General features: G+C 34.2%; 1 protein-coding gene across 1 annotated transcript; it reads right to left on the reverse strand.

Annotated features, from left to right (window-relative positions):
- Positions 1-3,540: 3,540 nt before the first annotated feature.
- On the reverse strand, positions 3,541-5,773 carry LOC122581417 (zinc finger BED domain-containing protein RICESLEEPER 2-like). The gene is made up of 4 exons (XM_043753647.1): positions 5,371-5,773; positions 4,106-5,211; positions 3,655-4,024; positions 3,541-3,560 (listed from the first exon to the last, which is right to left on the reverse strand). The coding sequence occupies exons 1-4, from the start codon at positions 5,771-5,773 to the stop codon at positions 3,541-3,543; spliced, it is 1,899 nt and encodes a 632-aa protein (XP_043609582.1).
- Positions 5,774-21,964: the final 16,191 nt, after the last annotated feature.

The raw sequence follows: 21,964 nt of genomic DNA on the forward strand, positions 1-21,964 counted from the left end.
TTCCTAACTTTGTCCCTGATTTTTCCACATGTCATTATCTTATTATTAGGCATATCTTTACAAACCAATTAAGTTAATTTATTATAAGAATAATAGCAAGTGATTGACAAAGAGCAAACCACTACATTTAAGTTTACTCCTTATTTGATTTATGTATTGCACACGTGAAAGGCTGCTTAAGAAGATGATGCACCTGGACGCAATTTTTGCTGTGAGTTGTTATCGTGTTGTATCTAGACCCTTATTTATACATACAAATATAAATATATCAATAATATATGTGGCTTTTTCTAATGCATATGTCTTTGTTTGTTCTTCTTTATCCATCTTTATTTATAACGTTAAAACATATTTATCTTTGTCTTTATGGTGTTTGTCTATATATGTTTCTACATGTTTGTAAGAATAACGATGGTTCATGGTACGTTGTATTGCTGAAGATAAATTTAAGAATTTTAAAGAATTTGTAAAAATATAATGTGTTAGTAGCTAACTAAAAAGTCAAGAACATCTAAAGGCATCTCTAGCAATTGAAAACAGTTTAAGCTATAATAATGTAATATTGTGAGGATATCTGCAATGGATAACTGACTCATATTTATCGAATGGATAAAACTACATAGAATTATGATTGATAAGATATGAGATAAATTTTGAATCCCTAATGATCATTACTTTTATAAGAATTCGTTCGAAAGAAGATCAAATTACTTTTTCCTTTGACTTTTCTAACTACCACAAATGGATTACGTAATTTTAGACGAGATTTTGATATAGAGATACTTATATTTGTAATTTTTTTTTATAAAAATTTCCTTTAAAGTTATACTTGTACTTTATATAGAAATTACTTCTTGCTGTCCATACAAATTAAAATACGTATGAAATAATTGTGCAATATGTACATACATATATAAATAGTTATGTGTTTTCGACAATATAATAATAGACAAATTGATGATCGTGTTAATTAAGGAGATAATATTTTGGAGTGTGTACATATATTAGTGATTCTGTTTTTAATTTCAATGACAATTTTTACGTGAATTAAAAAAAAAAAATTGAATTATAGATGATAGAGGGATGTACCTAGACGTTATTTAATAGGGACATACAAATGGTTGCTTGTAAACAGGAGATTCTATTGGAGTCACTTCAGAACCTTTTGTTGATAGAAATTTCGTTGGCAAGGTGGGGCTTATATTGATTAGGGGTGAGTATGGGTCGGTTTGGATCGGTTTTTGGCTAAAACTGATCTCCGAACTGATCAATTCGGTTTTTAGAAAATCAAAACCGTTGGATTCGGTTTTTGTTTGGTTCGGTTTGGATCGGTTTCGGTTTTTGTTCCGTTTTTTTTTTTTAAAATTTACTTTTTTGTTTATGATGTTATATATTTAATTTTCAATTATTAACAAAAAACCTATGATATAGAAACTAAAATAAGGATATGCTTTTTAGTAACTAATTATACTTTTTAGATGTTAAAATTGATATAACTTTTATAAAACGAATTGATTTAATTGTACGTTTTCATCTACATATAATTTATATAGATTTGTACATTAAAAAGACAAAAAGTTTAAATATATTAACATATTTACAAACTATAAACAATAAATATAAATGTAATATGATATAAATATAAAATAAATTAAAATATAATGGTATCGGTTCGGTTCGGTTTTTGATCGGTTTTATGACATATGAAACCGAAAAAACAAAAACCAAACCAATGGATTTCGTTCGGTTTTGTCGGATTTTTTCGGTTTTTGGATTTTCGGTTCAGTTTTTGCCCACCCCTAATATTGATGCATGTTTCTATGTTCGTGAAGAAAACAATAAAACCACCATATATAGGGGCTAGTTGTAATTGTAAATGTAGAGTTTAAAAAATGGGCTTATTGGGGGATGGCCCAGTAAAGATAGAGGCCACTCAGGCCTAGAATATATACAAGATCTGAACCCAAAACAAAGGTTATGTCTCTATATATTTTTTTCTATTTTTTGATCAGGTTTTTGGAGCTAGATAGTCGAAGCTGGTATGTGATTTGCTATCGGCTTTGGTTCAATCACATTAATAGAGGGATTCATGTCTACTATCGGTTCATGGTTAATTATCAAATAAAAGCCATAAGGGTTATATAATATATATCATGGGTATAAATCGATCACCTCCTTATATATTAATGCTAAAAGAACCTAAAAGGTTGAGTAAGATCGATATGTCTATATTACAAAAAAAGTAGATGAAGCTAATGGCTTTAAACCGTAAGTTGTTGTAGCTGAAAGCTGATAGCTAAAGCTTTTTTGATATATTTAAATGTTTGACAGAGTAGATGAAGCTTTTAATAAAATGTGTAAAATGACAAAAATAGACATATATATACATATAAAATATATTTAAAAAACTCAATTTGATTCTTACGTAAATTTATATTCAAACAAAAGAAAAACTCAAAATGATGGTTATCTTCTTGTACATTGGTAAATGTGCTACTTGATTATTCCCATATAAATATAAAATTCATGAAAGACAAAAAAACTGTAATGCTATGTAATGTTATAAATATCTCATCATCTTCTCTGCAATCAAGACACATAGTCATAGGAAGGCTATTTAAATATTTTCATCAATTAAAAGCTTGTAGCTAGTGTTAAACGCTAGTTGCATTAGCGTTTCAGATCAGGGCTTTTAAGCCCAATTAAAAGTTTTAGTTCCTCTATTAAATAAAGTTTTTTGCTAAGTAGGAGCTTTTCCATAAAAGCTTAAAGCTTGAAGTTCGTAAAAGCTCAACCACACCCATACTCTTTAGAATCTAATGTTGTACAAGAAAAATAGGCTTTGCTTGATAAATAAGCGTCTTCTAACCGACTTGAGACTTACAAAACAGCCCCTTATAATTTTGACAGTCCATATATGCTTCCAAGCACCACTTTCTCCAACCGGAAAGTATGCTTTCACATTCTTTATGTGTTTATCAAGAGTTGGCACTACCAGAATCTCGTCACCAACAAGAAACTGCTTATATGTCAAGTTATGTACATGATCATCATTATGTACATGATCATCATTAGAACTAGGGGTGTTCAAACGGTTGGGTCTCAGTTTTGCGGGGTTAAACGGTTCGGTTTAAATGGTTATTTGAGAATTTTAAAACCGCCCAACACCCAAACCAATTATAATCATAACCAATCCAAACCAACCAAATAAGCTTTCGGTTTATTTGGTTCGGTTATCATTTAACCGAAGTGTGATCATGCATTCCACATTGCACCATCAAAGAGAAACTAATAATTAAAAATCAAACCATTGTATAAAACAAAACAAAGATAACATATAGTTTAACTTCCAATCAAATCAGAAGTTTAAAGTTTCAAACTAGAAATGTAAAGAAACCCAAGAAACCTTAAATGAGTTTCTTGTTCCAAAATTATTATAAAAAAGCAACTTATTAATATGTAAAATAAAGATAAAGCATCCAATGTAGCCAATCCAACTAGCTCCATTGCTCTAGCCTCCATATGCTATCATCCAAATCCTCAAACAGCTTGCAAAAGCTCTGCAATCACATGTAAATCATTTTGTTAAGACAATAACAACCCAGTGCTATTTAAAGGAAACTAAGAAAGCAAAGGAACAAGTAAGCAATTTACCTTCTTCAACTTGTATAAGCTCTTCCCAATTTTCAGCAACATCCACCGGCATGGCAGTTGAACGAAGCCAATCTTGTGTACAGATTAAACACTCAACAATAGCAGGGGTTAGGGAACTCCTGAAAGCATTTAAAACCCTCCCACTTGTACTAAAAACAGATTCAGAAGCCACAGTTGAAATGGGAATTGCCAACACATCTCTAGCAACCAAAGACAAGATTGGAAATCGCGGGCTGTTTAGCTTCCACCAGCTCAAAACATCAAACCCTTCGGACTCATCTTCGGTGTCCTCTTTCAAATACTTATCCAGCTCGGATTTTGAGTCTCTAAATCCATTTTCAGTTTTTCTTCGCTTCATCTCCATTCTCACCTGTCATAAATTCAAACTAAAAGTTAAACCTTATAACTTATAAACAAAAGCAAAACTTATACAAGTATGAATAGTATTTACCTTTGGCTTTAACATGATCGATGGCTCCATAACAGTAGGTGTGGAACGTTTGTCCATTGATGCTGAAGAGCCAGAAGCCTGGGATTTGGTAGGCGAGTCTGGCGGGGTATGGATTCTTACATAATCTTCATAAATTTCATACAAGAAATCTTCTATCATCCCACTCATGGATGTCCCTTCTAAATCTCCATACACATCAACAAGCAACACTTCCATGTACTCTTTCTTACGAGTGGGATCAAGCATTGAACCAACGAGTGTTAACATGTTACATTTATCAATACTTCCAAAATACTTGTCATACTTGGATTTCATGAGCTTTGCCATCTCAACCAAACCTGAATCACGAACACCTGTAATACAACTCTTTAAAACAGCATCAATGGAGGTTATATCATCCAAGAAAGTGTTAGATGTGACATAACGTGTCCTTGACACTTTTAGAGTGAGATCATAAAAGTGTTGCAAAAACCTAGCCAGTCGCCTAACATTTGCCCAATCAGATGATTCAGGCACACCAGTTTTCTCCAGATCATCTCTATAATGTCGATCCTCACTATCATATCTAGCAAATGCCCTTTCATAAGTCTGAGCAGTTTCCAACATCATATAAGTTGAGTTCCAACGAGTAGGGACATCTAGAATCAATGTCTTAGTGCTCGGGCACTTCTCAATCCCAGCAAATTCTTTAAACTTCCTTAGCCTTTGAGGGGATTGTCGTATATATTTGACAGCAACCCTAACACGATCAACAGACTTCCCTATATGACTTAAACCGTCTTGGACAATGAGATTCATGATATGAGCAATGCATCGGACATGTAACCATTTTGCTTCTAACACACATTTCTCCCAGTTTGCAAACTTACTTTTCAAATATGCAACAGCTACATCATTAGCGGTGGCATTATCAACAGTGATTGTGAACACATTAGACTCGATTCCCCATTTTATCAGACACATCTCTACTGCTTTTCCAATATCGACGCCACAATGACTAGAAATTGGACAAAAGTTTAAGACTTTTTTTCTTAATATCCAGTCATTATCGACATAGTGAGCAGTAAGAGACATATAGTTTATCCTTTGAACAGACATCCAAGTATCTGTTGTCAAACATATCCGACCAATATTACCCTTAAGTAGTGCACTGACCTTTTTCTTTTCCTCAAGATACAACTAATAGCAATCTCTTGCCATGGTTATTCTGGAAATAACACGAAAAGCAGGTTGACAAACATTTAGAAAATGCCTAAAACCCTTACCCTCGACAAATTTGAATGGAAGCTCATCAACAACAATCATGTATGCTAACGCCTTCCTGATTGATTGCTGATCAAATTTCCAACCAATCATCCTCCTATCATCATCACCATCCCCAATTTGAATAGTTAAACTAGTTTGACCAGTCGACTTATTCCCCGGATACTGTTCGCAGACCCTTAGATGACCACGTAGAGTGCTGGTTCCATGAACTCTAGTATTAGAAAAATACTCTTTAGAACAGTATCTGCACTTACTTTTATGCTCTCCTTTCTGGTTGACAAATGAGTCATAGTGAACCCAAACAAGGGACCGCTTGCGGCTAGCTCTAAATTTCTTTTCTTTCTGGCCAACATTGTTTTCCGAGTTCACCACATTTTCGCCACCCAGTTGTTTTGGATTCATCTATGAACAAAAAGACTATAGTTAAATGATATCAGGGCATATTAGCATAAAGCTATTGACAATTTAAAGGGGTAATGGGAATTTATTAATTGTGTGCAAAGAAATATGGGGCATCTAGTGATAATATTTTTGCATTTCATTACAAACTACGAGTATTAAACTATAATTTTCAATTAATATTAAGTAAATATAAGGATACATTTCATAGAAAAACTAAATATAAGGATCTAAAGGAGATCAAAGTTTATCCAGTTCAAATGGTCATAGTGTAGATGCAATGGTTGTCTGTTAGATAACTAGTAGGCAGTAGCAGATAAGTACATGAAAAATCATGAAAAAACACTTTTTAACTAGTTTTATTATACTGCAAAGATCCATCTACGCCAATAGTCAACACATAAAATACCTCATTTCATTCATATGATATACAAATACATTATGGTATATACTGAGTAAGAATAAACACTAGAAGAACATTACATCAATTTTTAACAACAATTATTAATTAAGTTTTGGCCTTTTGAATATTAAATACACATATATCTATGAACTTAAACAACAATATAAAAGTACAGAAGAATCAAAATGCAAACAATGATAATATATATATATATATATATATATAAAAGTATAGAAATTGTACCATTAACGATTGAGATGAACAAAATGATAAAAATTAAACTAGGAGCAGAGAAAGGGAAAACAAGAAATGTTATGTTGAATGGTGATTCTTGACGAGAGTAATCGATACCCATTTATAGAGAGGTAAAACCCTAATGATATGGAAATCCGCGTAATTAGTGAGCTGTTGGTAGGTTGGATTGGCCGATTGAGTTTCACAAATTTGGAAAAAGATTTCAATTTCAGTAAAAGAGGAATGGATTTCAAAATTGAAATCAATTTGGTCCTAAAAATCCTCCATTCCCAAAATTAAAAAGATACGTATGGAAGTGTACTTCGGGTTTCGGGCGGTCCCCGAATTTTTATTCTCATACCCATAACCGATCCAAAACCCAATTAATTAATTCGGTTGAACCACTAAACCGACCCAAATCCAAATAACCCAAAACCAAATAACCCAAACACATTTGGGTTGGGTGGTTTTTTGGGTCTACCCAAATAATGAACACCCCTAATTAGAACATTCACAATGTCCTCGTTCTCCACTCATCCTTCTGCCATGGACGAGTGCACACCACTAGGTGTGACTCGTCCTTGACTAGTTCTTGGCTCATTAGTCCCCCCAAGGGCGGATGAATCCTTGACTAGTCTTTGAATTTTTTATTTTTTTGTTTTCTTTGGTTAGATAGAAGTGTAAGTGAAATAAATGGTGGGTCCTAGACTAATCATGACATTGTGGGTGTTTTGGGGATTGAGTCCTTGGTTAATCCTTGGGCTGATGTGGTGATGACAGGGACTAGTCCTTGGAGGATGAGTCATGGGCACTGTGAATACTCTTAGGGTAAAGGAGAAATAGGTGTTGACAAACTGGAAGACCTTTTTGACTAGCTTTTTGTATCATAAAGATGCATAATAGAATATTTTACTATTCTATTAATATGCATATGGTAATAATGATCTATTTGTTGTTACTTATATATTACCTTCACGGGTTGGACCCTATAACACTTCCATGCCTAGTAAACTTTTGCAAAATGTGCAAAACGCGAAAAGTCCTTTCGTTTGAATAGAACTGACGATTTACAGATGGCTTGTTTCCCTGCTTAAAACTTTGGAATTAATCAAATCACATTTTGGTCAGGACAATTAGATGAGAACACGACAAACCAAAAAGACGGCATCATTTAGAGTCAGAAAAGTGGACAGGTACGGTTGGTTTGGTAACGAGTCGAAACGGGTTATTATGGAACAGGTAAGGTTGACCCAAAACACATTTTTGTAAAACTTAATGAGTGTTCTGATAAACAGTTAGGTTGTCATAAGTTTATAACGTTATTTTAGTACTTTTTTACTTTGACCTGTCAAACAAAAAACATAAACCCAAATCGACCATCATTTAACTTACTTCATGTGTTCGGAATATTGTGGTGAACACATTTAAGTCCATCCATCTTAATAGTAACTGCACAATAGCCTCCAATGTCACTATGATTAAACGCATATCCACAAAGCCCACTACTAAGCAAGCCAACAACAACACTTTTAATCCCATCATTAGCTTGCCAAGTCACCGTTTGATCCCCTTCCCAAAAGAACATTGCCCATTTAGGACTATCTCTGAAACCCGCTCTCATAAAGAAAACCAATGATTCTGAAGGGTCTTCTTTCTCCTTTCCAACAAGTGTGCTTTTCCATTCTTCCGTGAATTCCCGGTTTATTTGGGCCCATATCTCTGGGTATCCATTATGTACAGATATGGGATCTCATCTGGAGAATATTGCATTCCATAATTTTAGGCTGATATATAATGATTTACTAAACATATGGTTTACTCGAAAACATGATTCAAAGGTTATGAAAATTAGTGGCCCTTGATTAAAAGAGCCATACTTTACATACCAAATGTAGCATTACATTTTAATACTGAGGCCATATTATATTCTTATGAAGAATGAATAATGAACCTGAAAAAATGTAGGCGTCAATAGGATGGCCTTCACCAAAGTCAGCCATCCATCCCCGAACACCATCATCTACCATATCCTAAAGAATTTTCTTAAACCAATTTGATGCATTAGGATGTGTCAAATCCAATATCGCCACATCAAATTGCATAGAAATAGTTTGGTAATTTCCTAGAAGTTTAACATATTTAACCTTTTATAAACAATAACCCTAAACTTTTTTAAAAGATTACTGAATATAGCTATGTTTCCCTCCATTTTTACAACTACTTAATATAGCCATTCTGCCTCTATTTAAACAGGGCATAATATCCAGGTTTAATCACATCATTCTAACTAACAGTAAAATCCTCTAATCAGGGTCACGTTCACCACCAGGTTCTACCCAATGATATTGTTCTTCTACATGGTAGCCATTGCAAGTAAGTTAAATAATGGATATTTTCATGTGTTTTTATCAAATCAAACATATATTGTACATTATAAACTCTTATGTTTACCTTCATTTTCTCAGGATGTCAATCGTTTGTGGTAGTAAATTACAGGATAGCACCTAAGAACCTGCCAGTCCCACCACCATCATCCATTGTATAACTTCTACAATCAACGTCGATTGGGAAACTCCATCTGAATGGAGCAGACCAATCGATGTTGAACGCGTTATCCAACACCAACATTGAAGTAACCGTATGAGTCACAAACAACGACATCCCACAAATGGCTACTGACCCAACCTACGTCAGATTATGGGTCATGGCCAACGTAATTCCATACCCGTCATTCAAAATCATCCTGATTACCCTAGACAATGAAGTGTTGCACTCTGGTAATTCCTAACTTATAACACAACTGTTACCCACTATGCAAAACCTTCAATCCGCAATCAATGAATCATCATTAGGTGGAAAAGTAAGGGTCTCCACCGTTCATTCAATGGCGGTGTTGGGAGCAATCGAGTGTCAACTGCCAGATTTGATGAAACTCTTGCCGATACATTGAAAGGTTTGCTGGAGTTCAGCAAAGCAGACGGTTCGTGTGAAGTCCCTCACTCGATGGTTTAACCCACAAGTGTAGAATACAACAAGTCAAGTAATCACTAGATAGGACTAGTATGAATAAAAAAGGTCAAGTAAGCACTAGATTGGACTAGTATTACAATAAATATAAATGCAAGAATATATATAAAGTAATACGTACTTAAGCAATATAAAGATAAAAAAGTAAAGTGAATGGTGAGACACAATGTAATTTTCAAGTGTATTTTATTTATTGATGTTAAATAAAATACAATGTTGTTGCGGAACAAGATATTACAAAGTAAGTATCTAAACAACCTATGAATTAATATAAAGATAAACAAGTAAAGTGAATGGTGAGACACAATGTAATTTTCAAGTGTATTTTATTTATTGATGTTAAATAAAATACAATGTTGTTGCGGAACAAGATATTACAAAGTAAGTATCTAAACAACCTATGAATTACAAGTGATCTAATTTTGCTAAATAAACTCCTTGATCGAAATACTTAAAGTTGTGAAGTATAACTGTTTAGATCGAGAGTATTTGAGCAAAAGCACCAAATTGAAAAAGTGTGTTTTGGACGAGGGAAGTGACTTGGTATTTATAGGCAAAAAGAATAAATATAATATTCTTTTTGCCGTACAAATATGGTTACATGCATTTAAGAAAATTACTTTAATTCCTTAAATGCATTGATTAAAGTTCAAGAATAAAGTCACTTGATAGTGACTTGTCTTCTAATTAACCAACCACATTTACATGCGTGTAAAGCTTTTAACAAAAGACAAATGGATTGCCCGGGTCTAGAACATTGTCAAGGAGTCCAGTCAGGTGATCTGGTAAGTCTTCCAGTGAGCTCCGTTATTTGTTAGACTTCTTTCTTTAGACTTCAGTCTTCGACTTCAATGAGAATGTTCTTCAATGGAAAGATCTTGACTGGAGTGAAGTCCAGTGAACAAATCTGGTGGAATCCAGATTCCTGTATAAGTAATTTGTTCACTGGTCTTCATATAATTTCTAGACAAATCTTCAGAGGGCTCCAGTAGTCACGTCTGGAGCGAGTCCAGTAAATCTGGACCTAACAATTCGCCTTTCATGATAAAATCATATCATTTTTGGCTTACCAGTCTGAAGCTACACCCAACAATCTAGCATTCTGTTTGTTCGATGAGAATCCTGGCAGAGTAGATATAAGAACCAATCTCTCTTATCAAAACTTGTTTGATACTCATGTATGTGTGTGTGTGTGTGTGTTATAGATATAGGGATATATGTCTAATTGGTCGGGGAAACACCGCCGCCGAAAATCCTAATTGGTTATAGATGTTGCAGGTCTTGAGGTTGAAGACAAAGGAAAGTGACAAAAAGTGTTTTTGATTTATTTAAAATCTTTTATTCTAGCCCCTTGACTATTGTTATTTTACAGAAAAAATATAATAACTTTTTACAACTTTGGTTTTACACCTTGGCTTATAATATAAGAAAAAAATATTTTGTATAAAATTGAATTTTGTTTGTTTTTTTAATAATTGATGTTTTATAATTGCCATTATTATTTAAAAGAGTAAATAACTTAAAATAATGTTTCATATAATTTATAAATTATACTTCTTAAAAGTAATGATAAAATTTAAAATTGTAGGTAGATGCAGTAAGAGTGAAATTGAATGTCATGTCTTTTAGTGATGTCGACATCGTAGTTGTCGAGACCGTCTGGCCATAAAAAGGCGATTTTGGTGCATCGGTGGAGAACGCCCAAATGTATAACAGGAGATTAGTTGCTAATCTTAGGTTGATGGTAGGAACTCCATTGATGCCCATGAAGTCAATGGATACCTACTTATATGCTTTGTAAGATGAGGGTAAAAGTCGGGAAATTCTTTTGGTTTTTTCCATGTTGATTCAACCCCGATATACGATATCGGGTTCATCTCCACCACCACCCCTTATAGAAGTCCCCATGGCTCTTCAAGTGCTACAAACAATGTGTACTTGATTGTTGCCATTTTAGCTGTTATCGTATCGGTTATTACATTGTTGATGAAATTGATTGGGTTGTGTCATTGTGAAATGAAACTTGGTTTGCATGCTGAAAATCCACCCAGTGTTGATATTTCCATCTCTCTCTAACAATCATAACTCTATCCACATTATTATATCTAACACCCAAACACATTCACCATATTTTTAAGTATTTTCTTTTAAGATAAAAAGATTTCAATCATTTTTTCTAAGGTTTTATTATTGGAAAAAAAAGTTTTATAAAAGGCCTTTTTAAAATAAGTTTTTGATAAAAAAAAAAAAACTACTTTTAAAACCTCATTTTGACTATCTAAGTTTTTTTTATCTAGTCATGATAAAAATATGTATTCCATATAATAGATGTTTTCTAATGAAAGGTTTTGTTAGTTGTTGCAAAAAACAATTTGAATACCCACCTTCCTACCCCTCTCTCAATATAACACAAATTATTTCAAAAACACCACCTATTAGGCTAGTAGTCAACCAAAGCCAAACACTCAGCACCTACTATTTTCTTTTAGTTTGGTAATTTTGAAGTTTAACATATTTAACCTTTATAAACAATAACCCTCTGCTTTCTTAAAAGATTACTGAATATAGCTATGTTTCCCTCCATTTTTAAAACTACTTAATATAACCATTGTGCCTCTATTTAAACAGGGCATAATCTCCAGGTTTAATCACATCATTCTAACTAACAATAAAATCCTCTAATCAGGGTCATGTTTACCACCATGTTCTACTCAATGATATTGTTCTTCTACATGGTAGCCATTGCAAGTAAGTTAAATAATGACTATTTTTATGTGTTTTTATCAAAACAAACATATAATGTACATTATAAACTCTTATGTTTACCTTCATTTTCTTAGGATGCCAATCGTTTGTGGGAGTAAATTACGGGATAGTACCTGAGAACCTCCCAGTCCACCACCATCAGCCATTGTATAACTTCTACAATCAACATCGATTGGGAAACTCGATCTTAATGGAGCAGACCAATCGATCTTAAACGCGTTAGCCAACAAAAATATTGAAGTAACCATTAGGCGAAGAAGAGTTGCACGAAGGAAATCTCCAACGTATAACACAATTGTTACCTTGAATGCAAAACCATCAATCGACAATTATTGAATCCTTGTTAGATGGAAAAGTAAGGGTCTCCACCGTTCATTTAGATATGGTGTTGGGACAAATTGAGCCACTGTCAACTGCAAGATTTGATGAAACTTTTGTCGATACGTTGAAAGGTTTGCTGGACTTCACTAAAGCGAATGGTTCGCCTTTTATGATCAACTCATATCCATTCTTGGCTTACCAAACTGGAGTTACAATCGACAATCTGACATTCTGTTTGTTCGACGAGAATCTTGGCAGAGCAGATGAACGAACCAATATCTCTTATTACAATATGTTTGATAGGAAAACGCCCAGACATATAGTGACAAATTGGTTACTCATCTCAGATTAATGGTTGGAACTCCATTGATGCTCAGGCAGTCAATGGAAACCTACTTATTTGCTTTATACGATGAGGGTTTGACGCCGAGAAAATCGTTTTGTATCTTCGATGTTTGATCTAACCTCGATATATGATATGAGGCTCTCCACCACCACCCCTTATACAAGTCCCCATGGCTCTTCAACCGCTTCAAAAAATACATACTTGATTGTTGCCATTTTAGCCGTTGTCTTTGTAATAACACGATTTCTGCTCTGTATTCGATCTCAACAATGGCGGATGTAAGTGTGTGTGTGTTCTTGGTGTGTTTAGTGTGTGTATTGAGAGAGAGTATGTGTGTGTGTGTTTTTAGACGGATTGAGGTGTAAGGAAAATTAGGGGTTTTTTTTTGAAATAGTTATATGTACATGTATATATATATGATGCCTAAGGAATGAGAAGTATTTATACTATAAGTCCTTACACATGCTAAACTTTATATTTAGCTCCTCATCCTTAGTTATCATATATCTATGATTTAACAACAAGTAAGTCCACAATCTTAATTACAATTTATCACTACTTTTGGATTTCTAACATTCTCCCCCTTAGTGATATATTGTAATGGATGAAGTACGTGTTATTTTGTCTTATAGGAATGAAGTAGATGAGCCCGGTGGGGAAGACAATTGGTATCATGAAACAAGACTTCAAAGCTTTCTCATTGTCTTTGGAGAGCTTGAATCAAACTTGGTCTTGGACTTCTTGAAGTTAAATTATATGGTAATTCTCAATGTACTTAATTGAATAGAGAATAAAGTGTGTCTTGAATCTTTGAAAATTGTTGAACCAAGAATCAGAGTTGTCTTTTGAAAATGCGGAAGGTATAAACTTGACGTTGGTTCTTCAATCTTCGATTCTTGAGTGAAAATTGTTTTCTAGGAATAAAGTATCAAAAACTTGTACTCTCCCCCTTGATGTATGCATAGGAACATTCTTGAACAAGTGTAAATGAACAACTTGAAGATCTTGAATGAAATATGTTGATGAAGACTCTTTTGATGCTTTACTTCTTGGTCTTGAATCTTCCAATCAATTTTCAACTTTTCGTAGCTTTGATCTTTGTTATATTTAACTTGAACACTTTGGAGAGTAAATATTTGAATGAAATTTAGATAAATCTCTTATGAAATGATCATGCTCCCCCTCAATTCATGAGTATAAACATTTTGGAGCATCTTTGAACGAATGTTCCATCTTGAGATAATATCCTCTCATCATTGGTCTCATTCTTATCTTTTTCTTTTTCAAGTCAAGAACTCAGTCGACTAAATGATTTAATCCAGTGAAAATCTGACCTCAATTGATTGAAATTCCATTAATTAATTGCAAGTTTTTCCATTAATCCCATATATCCTTAACTCCAAATATTCTCTCTTATCTTCATCCCTAACCTCCATACACTCACTACAACCTTTTCATTATCTCCATGTTTGCACAAATCAAGCTCAAAATTTTTCTCTCAATCAATCATAATCTTTTTCTCCCCCTCATAATGACAAATTTGGGAACCAATGTTATTATGCAAACATTGATTGATTAAATACTAAAAGAAATATCACAAGTTAAAACGAGATTTGCATGGAAAAATATCAAGCATCAACTCATCAACCCAAACCATTAGCCCAACCCAAAGAATCCTAAGGGTAACTAAAATGTAAGGTTGAAGTTGTTGGTACAAACGTTATAGAATGGTGTTGGTGGTTTTAGTGTTTGTGAGAAGAGAAATGGAAAAACCGGATAAGAATGATCCGTTAACATGTTCAAAAATCAAAAGGATTAATGAAATGACCGATAGAAATGTATAACATTTTTCGGATTTCCTATGTATCATTGAAATACGCACAAAGCAATGTTCTAACATAGTTCGGTCATGCAGCTTTTCAACCACGAGATTGCTTCAAAGAATATAAATCATGGTTAGTGTCACCAAGGCGTTCGATAACCATAATCTATTATCCTTAAAGACTTGTAGGTAATAACCGAGGTCACTGATAGACTTCTCGTTCACTCGGTAATCACATAAATGCAATTATGAGACCTACATTCAATGTTGGAAAAGATGTTAGCATTGGTAGGATTTCCATTTGATCATCGTGGAATATCAATTAAGATATCACTACAAATGTTCCGGCTATATCACATAGATAAGCAATAATATCACAAAGATATGACTCGAATGTGTCTTAAGAAAATGAAAATGATCAAATGAATGATCAAGTACGATAGCTCTAGACACAACGTGATCAAATGAAGTCGGGAACTGGAGCAGAATGTCTCCCTTTTTCAATATCAACACCTTCCAAATGAAGAGTCAATAGAAATGTGAAAATCTCCGTGAGAAATGAAACAAGTATTTATTAAGAAACACTTGAGTGGTTAGGTAAAGATGTGCATCGCTTCACTGGGTCCATGAAGTCTTTATCAAGATATCAACAAATGACATCCGATAGAAATGTGTTTTACCCGGCGATTTGAGAAATTTAGGGAAGGGTATCAGTTCTTTTAACCCTTTTCTCACAACATATCACCATAACCTCTCACTTTTCGACTTTACTCTCTCCATCCTATTTGCACGAAACCATCATCACTAACAACAGAAGTGAATACTCCGAGTTTAGAACTCATCGGTGATGATGAAGTTCATGGAGTGAATGAATCGCTCATGTGCAAACTAATCACCGAACTTCAATTGATGAGAAGTCATTTGAAAATCATCAAACATGTGTATGAAAAGATTTGAAAACACATATGAAGTTTTGAAAGTTTTGAAATCACAGACTCCCCTTTAATCTATGCAAAGGTATATCAAAATGTTTTTCATAGAAAGGTAAAGCAAAAATTGGGTTTTATGAGATCAAAAAAAACTTTGTTGTGATATATACAGAAAAATTTGAGAGTCTAACGTGAACAAGATTTTAAGAAACACAAAGTTTTTGCTTCAACGACAATGTTCATAGTAAGAATACTAGGGAGTACACAAAGGCGTTCGATCCTTCGCATCTTACATCAACAAGTTGGATGCAAAATAAAACATTGAATCACATTTATCTCAATCAATTGTTCAAGATGAGACAACTAGGGAGTACACAAAGGCGTTCAATCCTTTGCTTCTCATATCAACAATTGAGAGTTTTGGTAAAAAAAAATTTGTTTAACAATGGAGAGTAACAAAATCTTTTGATGGGAAAAATAATTTTTGCCCAGGTTTTTCAAAAGAAATCATGAAAGCATCTTTTGGAAATAAATAAAACAATGAAGCACGGGTTATACACAGAATATGTATAAGCCACTTTGAAATAAATAAATCTTTGAAGCACGGGTTACATACATAGGATGTAAACCTCTTTTTAAAAAAAATCTTTTTGTTATTTTTCAAAATTTTATATTATTGTATTTGATTTTTGTCTGTTCAAATTTTGTATTTTGTTATTTAAGAATGTATCAAGAACAAAATAAGTTAAGGTTCAAGATTTAACATGCCAAGCTTGGAGATAAGAAAATTAAACCTCTTTTCGTCCAATGGTTTGGTGAACAAATCTGCAAGCTGATAGTCAGTGCCCACAAAGTAGAGCTCGATGTCACCTTTCTCAATATGATCTTTGAGAAAATGATATCTCACATCAATATGCTTTGATCGAGAGTGGTTTACTGAGTTGACTGCAATAGCAATGGCACTTTGAGAATCACAATAGATAGGGATATGATCATATTTCAGACCATAATCAGTTAGTTGCGTCTTCATCCATAACACTTGCGCACAACAACTAGCCGCAGCCACATATTCAGCTTCAGCTGTTGATAGTGACACACAATTCTGTTTCTTGGAAGACCAACTCACAATTTTATCACCTAAAAATTGTAAAGTACCAGAAGTGCTCTTGCGATCAAGCTTACAACCTGCATGATCTGCATCTGAATAGGCAGTTAGATTGAATCCAGTATCCCTTGGATACCAGAGACCTAAATTAGGTGTACCCTTCAGATAACGAAATATTCGTTTCACAGCTTGAAAATGTAAATCTGTTGGAGCAGCTTGATACCTAGCACACATACATGTTGCAAACATTATATCTGGGCGAGATATTGTAAGATACAACAACCAACCAATCATACTTCTATATCTCTTTTGGTCAAATGGTTTCCCATTTTTATCAACATTAATATTTGTTCGAGCAGCCATTGGGGTAGAAATTGAAGAACATGTAGTCATATCAAACTTTTTCAACATATCATTAATGTATTTACCTTGTGATATAAAAATACCATTTGGTAATTGTTTGATTTGAAGACCCAAAAAGTAGTTCATTTCCCCAATCATGCTCATTTCAAAATGATTAACTATTAGAGATGAAAAGTTTCGGCAAAATGTTTGACTGGTTGACCCAAAGATAATGTCATCAACATATATTTGAACAAGAAGAACATGTTTACCTTGTTTACGAATGAACAGGGTAGGGTCTATTGTGACTTTGGTAAATCCACCTCTAATCAAGAAAGTAGTTAAGGAATCATACCATGCGCGGGGTGCTTGCTTAAGACCGTAGAGAGCCTTGTCTAACCTGTAGACATGGTTTGGCCTTTTAGAATCAACAAAACCTTCTGGTTGTTCAACGTAAACTTCTTCTTTGAGTTCACCATTCAAGAAAGCTGTCTTCACATCCATTTGAAACACAGTGAAGTTTCGGAATGAGACATAAGCTAAGAAAATCCGAATGGCTTCCATTCTTGCAACTGGAGAAAAAGTTTCGTCGAAGTCAACACCAGGTTGTTGGCAATAACCCTTTGCAACTAGTCGAGCTTTGTTCCTTACTACTACTCCATTCTCAGCCTTCTTGTTCTTGAAAATCCACTTTGTTCCAATAGGTTCATTTTTTCTTGGATTTGGAACTAATCTCCATACTTTCAGTCTTTCAAATTGAGCAAGTTCTTCTTGCATAGCTTTAACCCATTCTGAATCACGAAGAGCTTCAGAGACAGTTTTGGGTTCAACGTTGCTGAGAGAAAGTGCAACAAGACACTCGTTTACTGAAGTATGAGTAGATACTTCGGCTTGTGGATCTCCAATAATTTGATCAGTAGGATGATTTTTCAGCATACTCACATTTGCGATAATGAGGAAGAGGATCTTGTTGTTGAACATCTACATCATCATCATTAAAACCTAAATTTTGTTGAGAGATGGAATCATAGCTTGGTAGAACAACTTCCTCATAGGATGGATGATCGAAGTCAAGTGGCACATACACATTTGGAGTGTTTATCGGATTGGTAGTCTGAGTAAACTGGGTAGGTTGTTCTTGAACATTCACTTGAGGAGAAATATTAGGAGAGAGTGGTGAAGAAGAATCATTAGAAGAGGATGAAGAACTACTACTAGAAGATGTAGCACCTTGCTCAGAAGAACTTGATGATGATTCATGATTGTTGTCAGGAACTGAATTATTTGTTTGAATTGGTTCAACGATGACTCGAGGTTCTTCATCATGAATCGGTTTAGAATTGTAGAGTTCTTCAAAAAGAATATCTAATTCATCACTTGTTGGAGTTGGAAACTTCTTGAATTTAGATGCTAAAGTAGAAGTCCTTGATGAAGTACTTGAAGCACTTGGATCATTACTTGTTAGTATCAAACTTTCTTGTTCTAAGATCATGCCCGACATCTCATCAAACCAAACATTCATTGTTTCTTGAATTGTATTGGTTCGGCGATTGTAGATTCGATATGCAATTGATGTCTTGGAATAACCAACAAAGTAACCTTCATCACCTTTCTTCTCAAACTTTCCAAGATTCTCCCGATCATTCAAAGTATAACAAACACACCTAAAGATATGAAAATAGTTGATGTTGGGTTTGCGTTTGTTAACAACCTCACAAGGAGTCTTCTCAAAACGCTGATTGACAATGGACCGATTCTGAGTGTGACAAGCAGTGTCAACCGCTTCAGCCCACATATTGGAAAGCAACTTGGAATAAGCAAGCATTGTTCTTGCAACTTCCACTAGTGTTCGATTTCTCCTTTCAACGACACCGTTTTGTTGTGGGGTACGAACTGCAGAAAATTGGTAAGTAATGCCCTTGGATTTACAAAACTCATCAAATACGGCATTCTTGAACTCAGTACCGTTATCCGAACGGATGTAATGGACTGGAAGTTGAAGACTTACTTGAGTAGAAGTGCTGAAATCGATCAAAATCTGAGTTGTTTCATCTTTGGAGGCAAGAAACTTGACCCAAGTATATCTTGAATAATCATCAACAATAACCAAGATGTATTTCTTCCCATTTCGACTTTGTACTTTCATCGGCCCACAAAGATCCATGTGAAGCAAATGAAGAGGTGCTAATGAATTTGGAGATTTCTTCGGTTTATGAGAAGCTCGTTTAATCTTCCCAACAGCACAAGAAGGACAAACATGCTCACTCTCATACTTATAGTCCGGCAAGCCTTCAACAAGATGCTTGTTGACCAAAGTATTGATGGTTAGAAAATTTAGGTGAGAAAGTCTTCTATGCCACAACCAAGAATTCTTTGATGTAGCTTTCGAAATGAGACAAATATTGTCGGTTGGTTGGTTATCATCAAGATTGACGGTAAAAAGGTTATCATCGTGGTCGCCGCACAGAATGTCAACTCCATCTAGAGTTTGGATTTTGCAAAGAGATTGTCGAAAAAGAATTTGAAGATTGTTGTCACAAAATTGTCCAACACTGAACAAGTTATGACTTAATCCTTCAACATAATGAACTTTCTTGATGACAATTCCATTGAGTTCAATGTCTCCATAACCTAAGATAGGAGCGAAATTGTTGTTCCCAAATTGAACAGTTCCCATGAATCGTTCGATAAAGTTCTTGAGCAATGCTTTATTGCCAGTCATGTGTTTTGAACACCCGGAATCGAGTATCCAAACACAGATGGTTATTTCCTGCAATCAAAGAAATTTAACCGACTTTAGGTACCCACTTGAAGACGGGTCCTTTGTGGTTAGTTAACACAGGCAGGGTATATAACTTAGGAATTGCATTCAAACATTCTTTAGAATCAACATGAGCATTAACAAGCACATTATCAATAAGCACTTTTGGATAAAAAGTACGAACATTCACACATGAATTAAAAGTAACATGTCTACCAGCATTCAAACCATACACACGAGAACAACAATTAACATTGTTTACAACATCACAAGGCCTAGCCTTGGCACCATTAACATTGTTTTCACTGAGGACTTAGAAGATAAATTGTTTGACTTAATAGAAACATGTTTCTTCTTATTACCAGCTTTTCTTCTTTGTCTTTTCTTCTTTTTCTCAACATTAGTGAACTTAGGTACTAACAACTTAGCTACCCATTTAGTATCACTATTTATGCTCTTTTCACCTGTTGAATTGACACTAAGAAGATTAGAACGAGGGTATTGAAGAACTTTTATATTTTTAGACTCTTTTGGAGGTGCGAAAACTTCTTGTTTCTTAGGTTTATCATGAGAAAACCAAAGCACTTTTGGATAAAAAGTACGAACATTCACACATGAATTAAAAGTAACATGTCTACCAGCATTCAAACCATACACACGAGAACAACAATTAACATTGTTTACAACATCACAAGGCCTAGCCTTGGCACCATTAACATTGTTTTCACTGAGGACTTAGAAGATAAATTGTTTGACTTAATAGAAACATGCTTCTTCTTATTACCAGCTTTTCTCCTTAGTCTTTTCTTCTTTTTCTCAACATTAGTGAACTTAGGTACTAACAACTTAGCTACCCATTTAGTATCACTATTTATGCTCTTTTCACCTGTTGAATTGACACTAAGAAGATTAGAACGAGGGTATTGAAGAACTTTTATATTTTTAGACTCTTTTGGAGGTGCGAAAACTTCTTGTTTCTTAGGTTTATCATGAGAAAACCAGCCATATCTATCCCTATACCTAGTTGCACCATTAGAAGTATCACTAGTCAGCAAAACTGATCTAGACTTAGACACTTTAGGTAATGAACTAGATTGAGAGTTAAACGAAGAAACATTTGGATTGATTTTCAGAAGTTTCACTTTGTTGTACTTGATTTTGGGAATGGTCTCAACTTGTTTGGTTTTGACATGCTTATCCGGGGTAGAACACTTTGTTTCTAACTTAATGGTTTTTGTGACGGTCTTTGGTTCAGTCTTGACAAGTTTGGAAATAACTCGTTTCTTTGAATAATATGAAGTTGGAACTTTGGAAAATGGTTTTTGAGATTCTTCTTTTGTTTCAACCTTGATTTTGGTAGATTCAATCTTTTTCTCAGTTTCAGAATCAAAAACATATTCTCCCTCCATGAATTTATCAAAATCATCTTTTGTGAAAAGTTTCACTGGATAAAGTTTTGAAAAATCAGGAATCTTAGTTTCCAACTTCACATCATGGGTAGTCTCAGGAATTTGGTCGACTTGAACTGATACATCTTTGGTCTCACAAGAAATTTGAGTAGAAGTATCAACACCTATACTAGCACTAAGCTTAGGGTGAATAACTAACTCATCAAGAGTATCACAAGTGAAAAACTTATAGAAGTACCATATCAAAACTAAACTATGTGCAAGTTCGTCATTAGATAAATCAGATTGCACATAATCATCAGCTATAACAGTAGCCGCATTTTGACATGAACATTCAAGAGAATCAGTCAAGGTCTGAGTGGAGGAATTTGTAGATGAAACACAAGTAGTCTGGGTAGAATGGTCTACTAAAGCACTTAGGTCAGTTTGAGTAGAAACATTCACACAAACTTTCTTGGTATCTACAACAATCAATTTATCCTTTGAACTTTGATTTTGAGACTTGAGATGATCAATGACTTTTTGTTGAGAATCCACCTTTTGTTGTAAACCTTCTATTTGTTTTTCCAAAATAGTGGATGGAACATACATTTTAGTAGGTTTAGGTGAATTACCAATGGATTCTTGGTTTTGAAAATTCGATGCAATTTTTCCAATTTAAAAATTGAAGACTCTTTTGTTTTGTAAGAAGCATTTAGAGCATCGTAATTAACCAAAAATTCATCTTTA

The sequence above is a fragment of the Erigeron canadensis genome, chromosome 9 (assembly GCF_010389155.1).
Source record: "Erigeron canadensis isolate Cc75 chromosome 9, C_canadensis_v1, whole genome shotgun sequence".
Taxonomy (NCBI): domain Eukaryota; kingdom Viridiplantae; phylum Streptophyta; class Magnoliopsida; order Asterales; family Asteraceae; genus Erigeron; species Erigeron canadensis.

Bases quoted from the DNA above. Each gene is read 5' to 3' on its own strand.
- LOC122581417 (XM_043753647.1), bottom strand. From the start codon at position 5,773: ATGAATCCAAAACAACTGGGTGGCGAAAATGTGGTGAACTCGGAAAAC. The intron at 5,212-5,370 runs GTAAGGGTTTTA...GTTTGACAACAG, and splicing joins TCCATTCAAATTTGTCGAGG to ATACTTGGATGTCTGTTCAA. The intron at 3,561-3,654 runs GTAAATTGCTTA...ATGTGATTGCAG, and splicing joins GCTTATACAAGTTGAAGAAG to AGCTTTTGCAAGCTGTTTGA.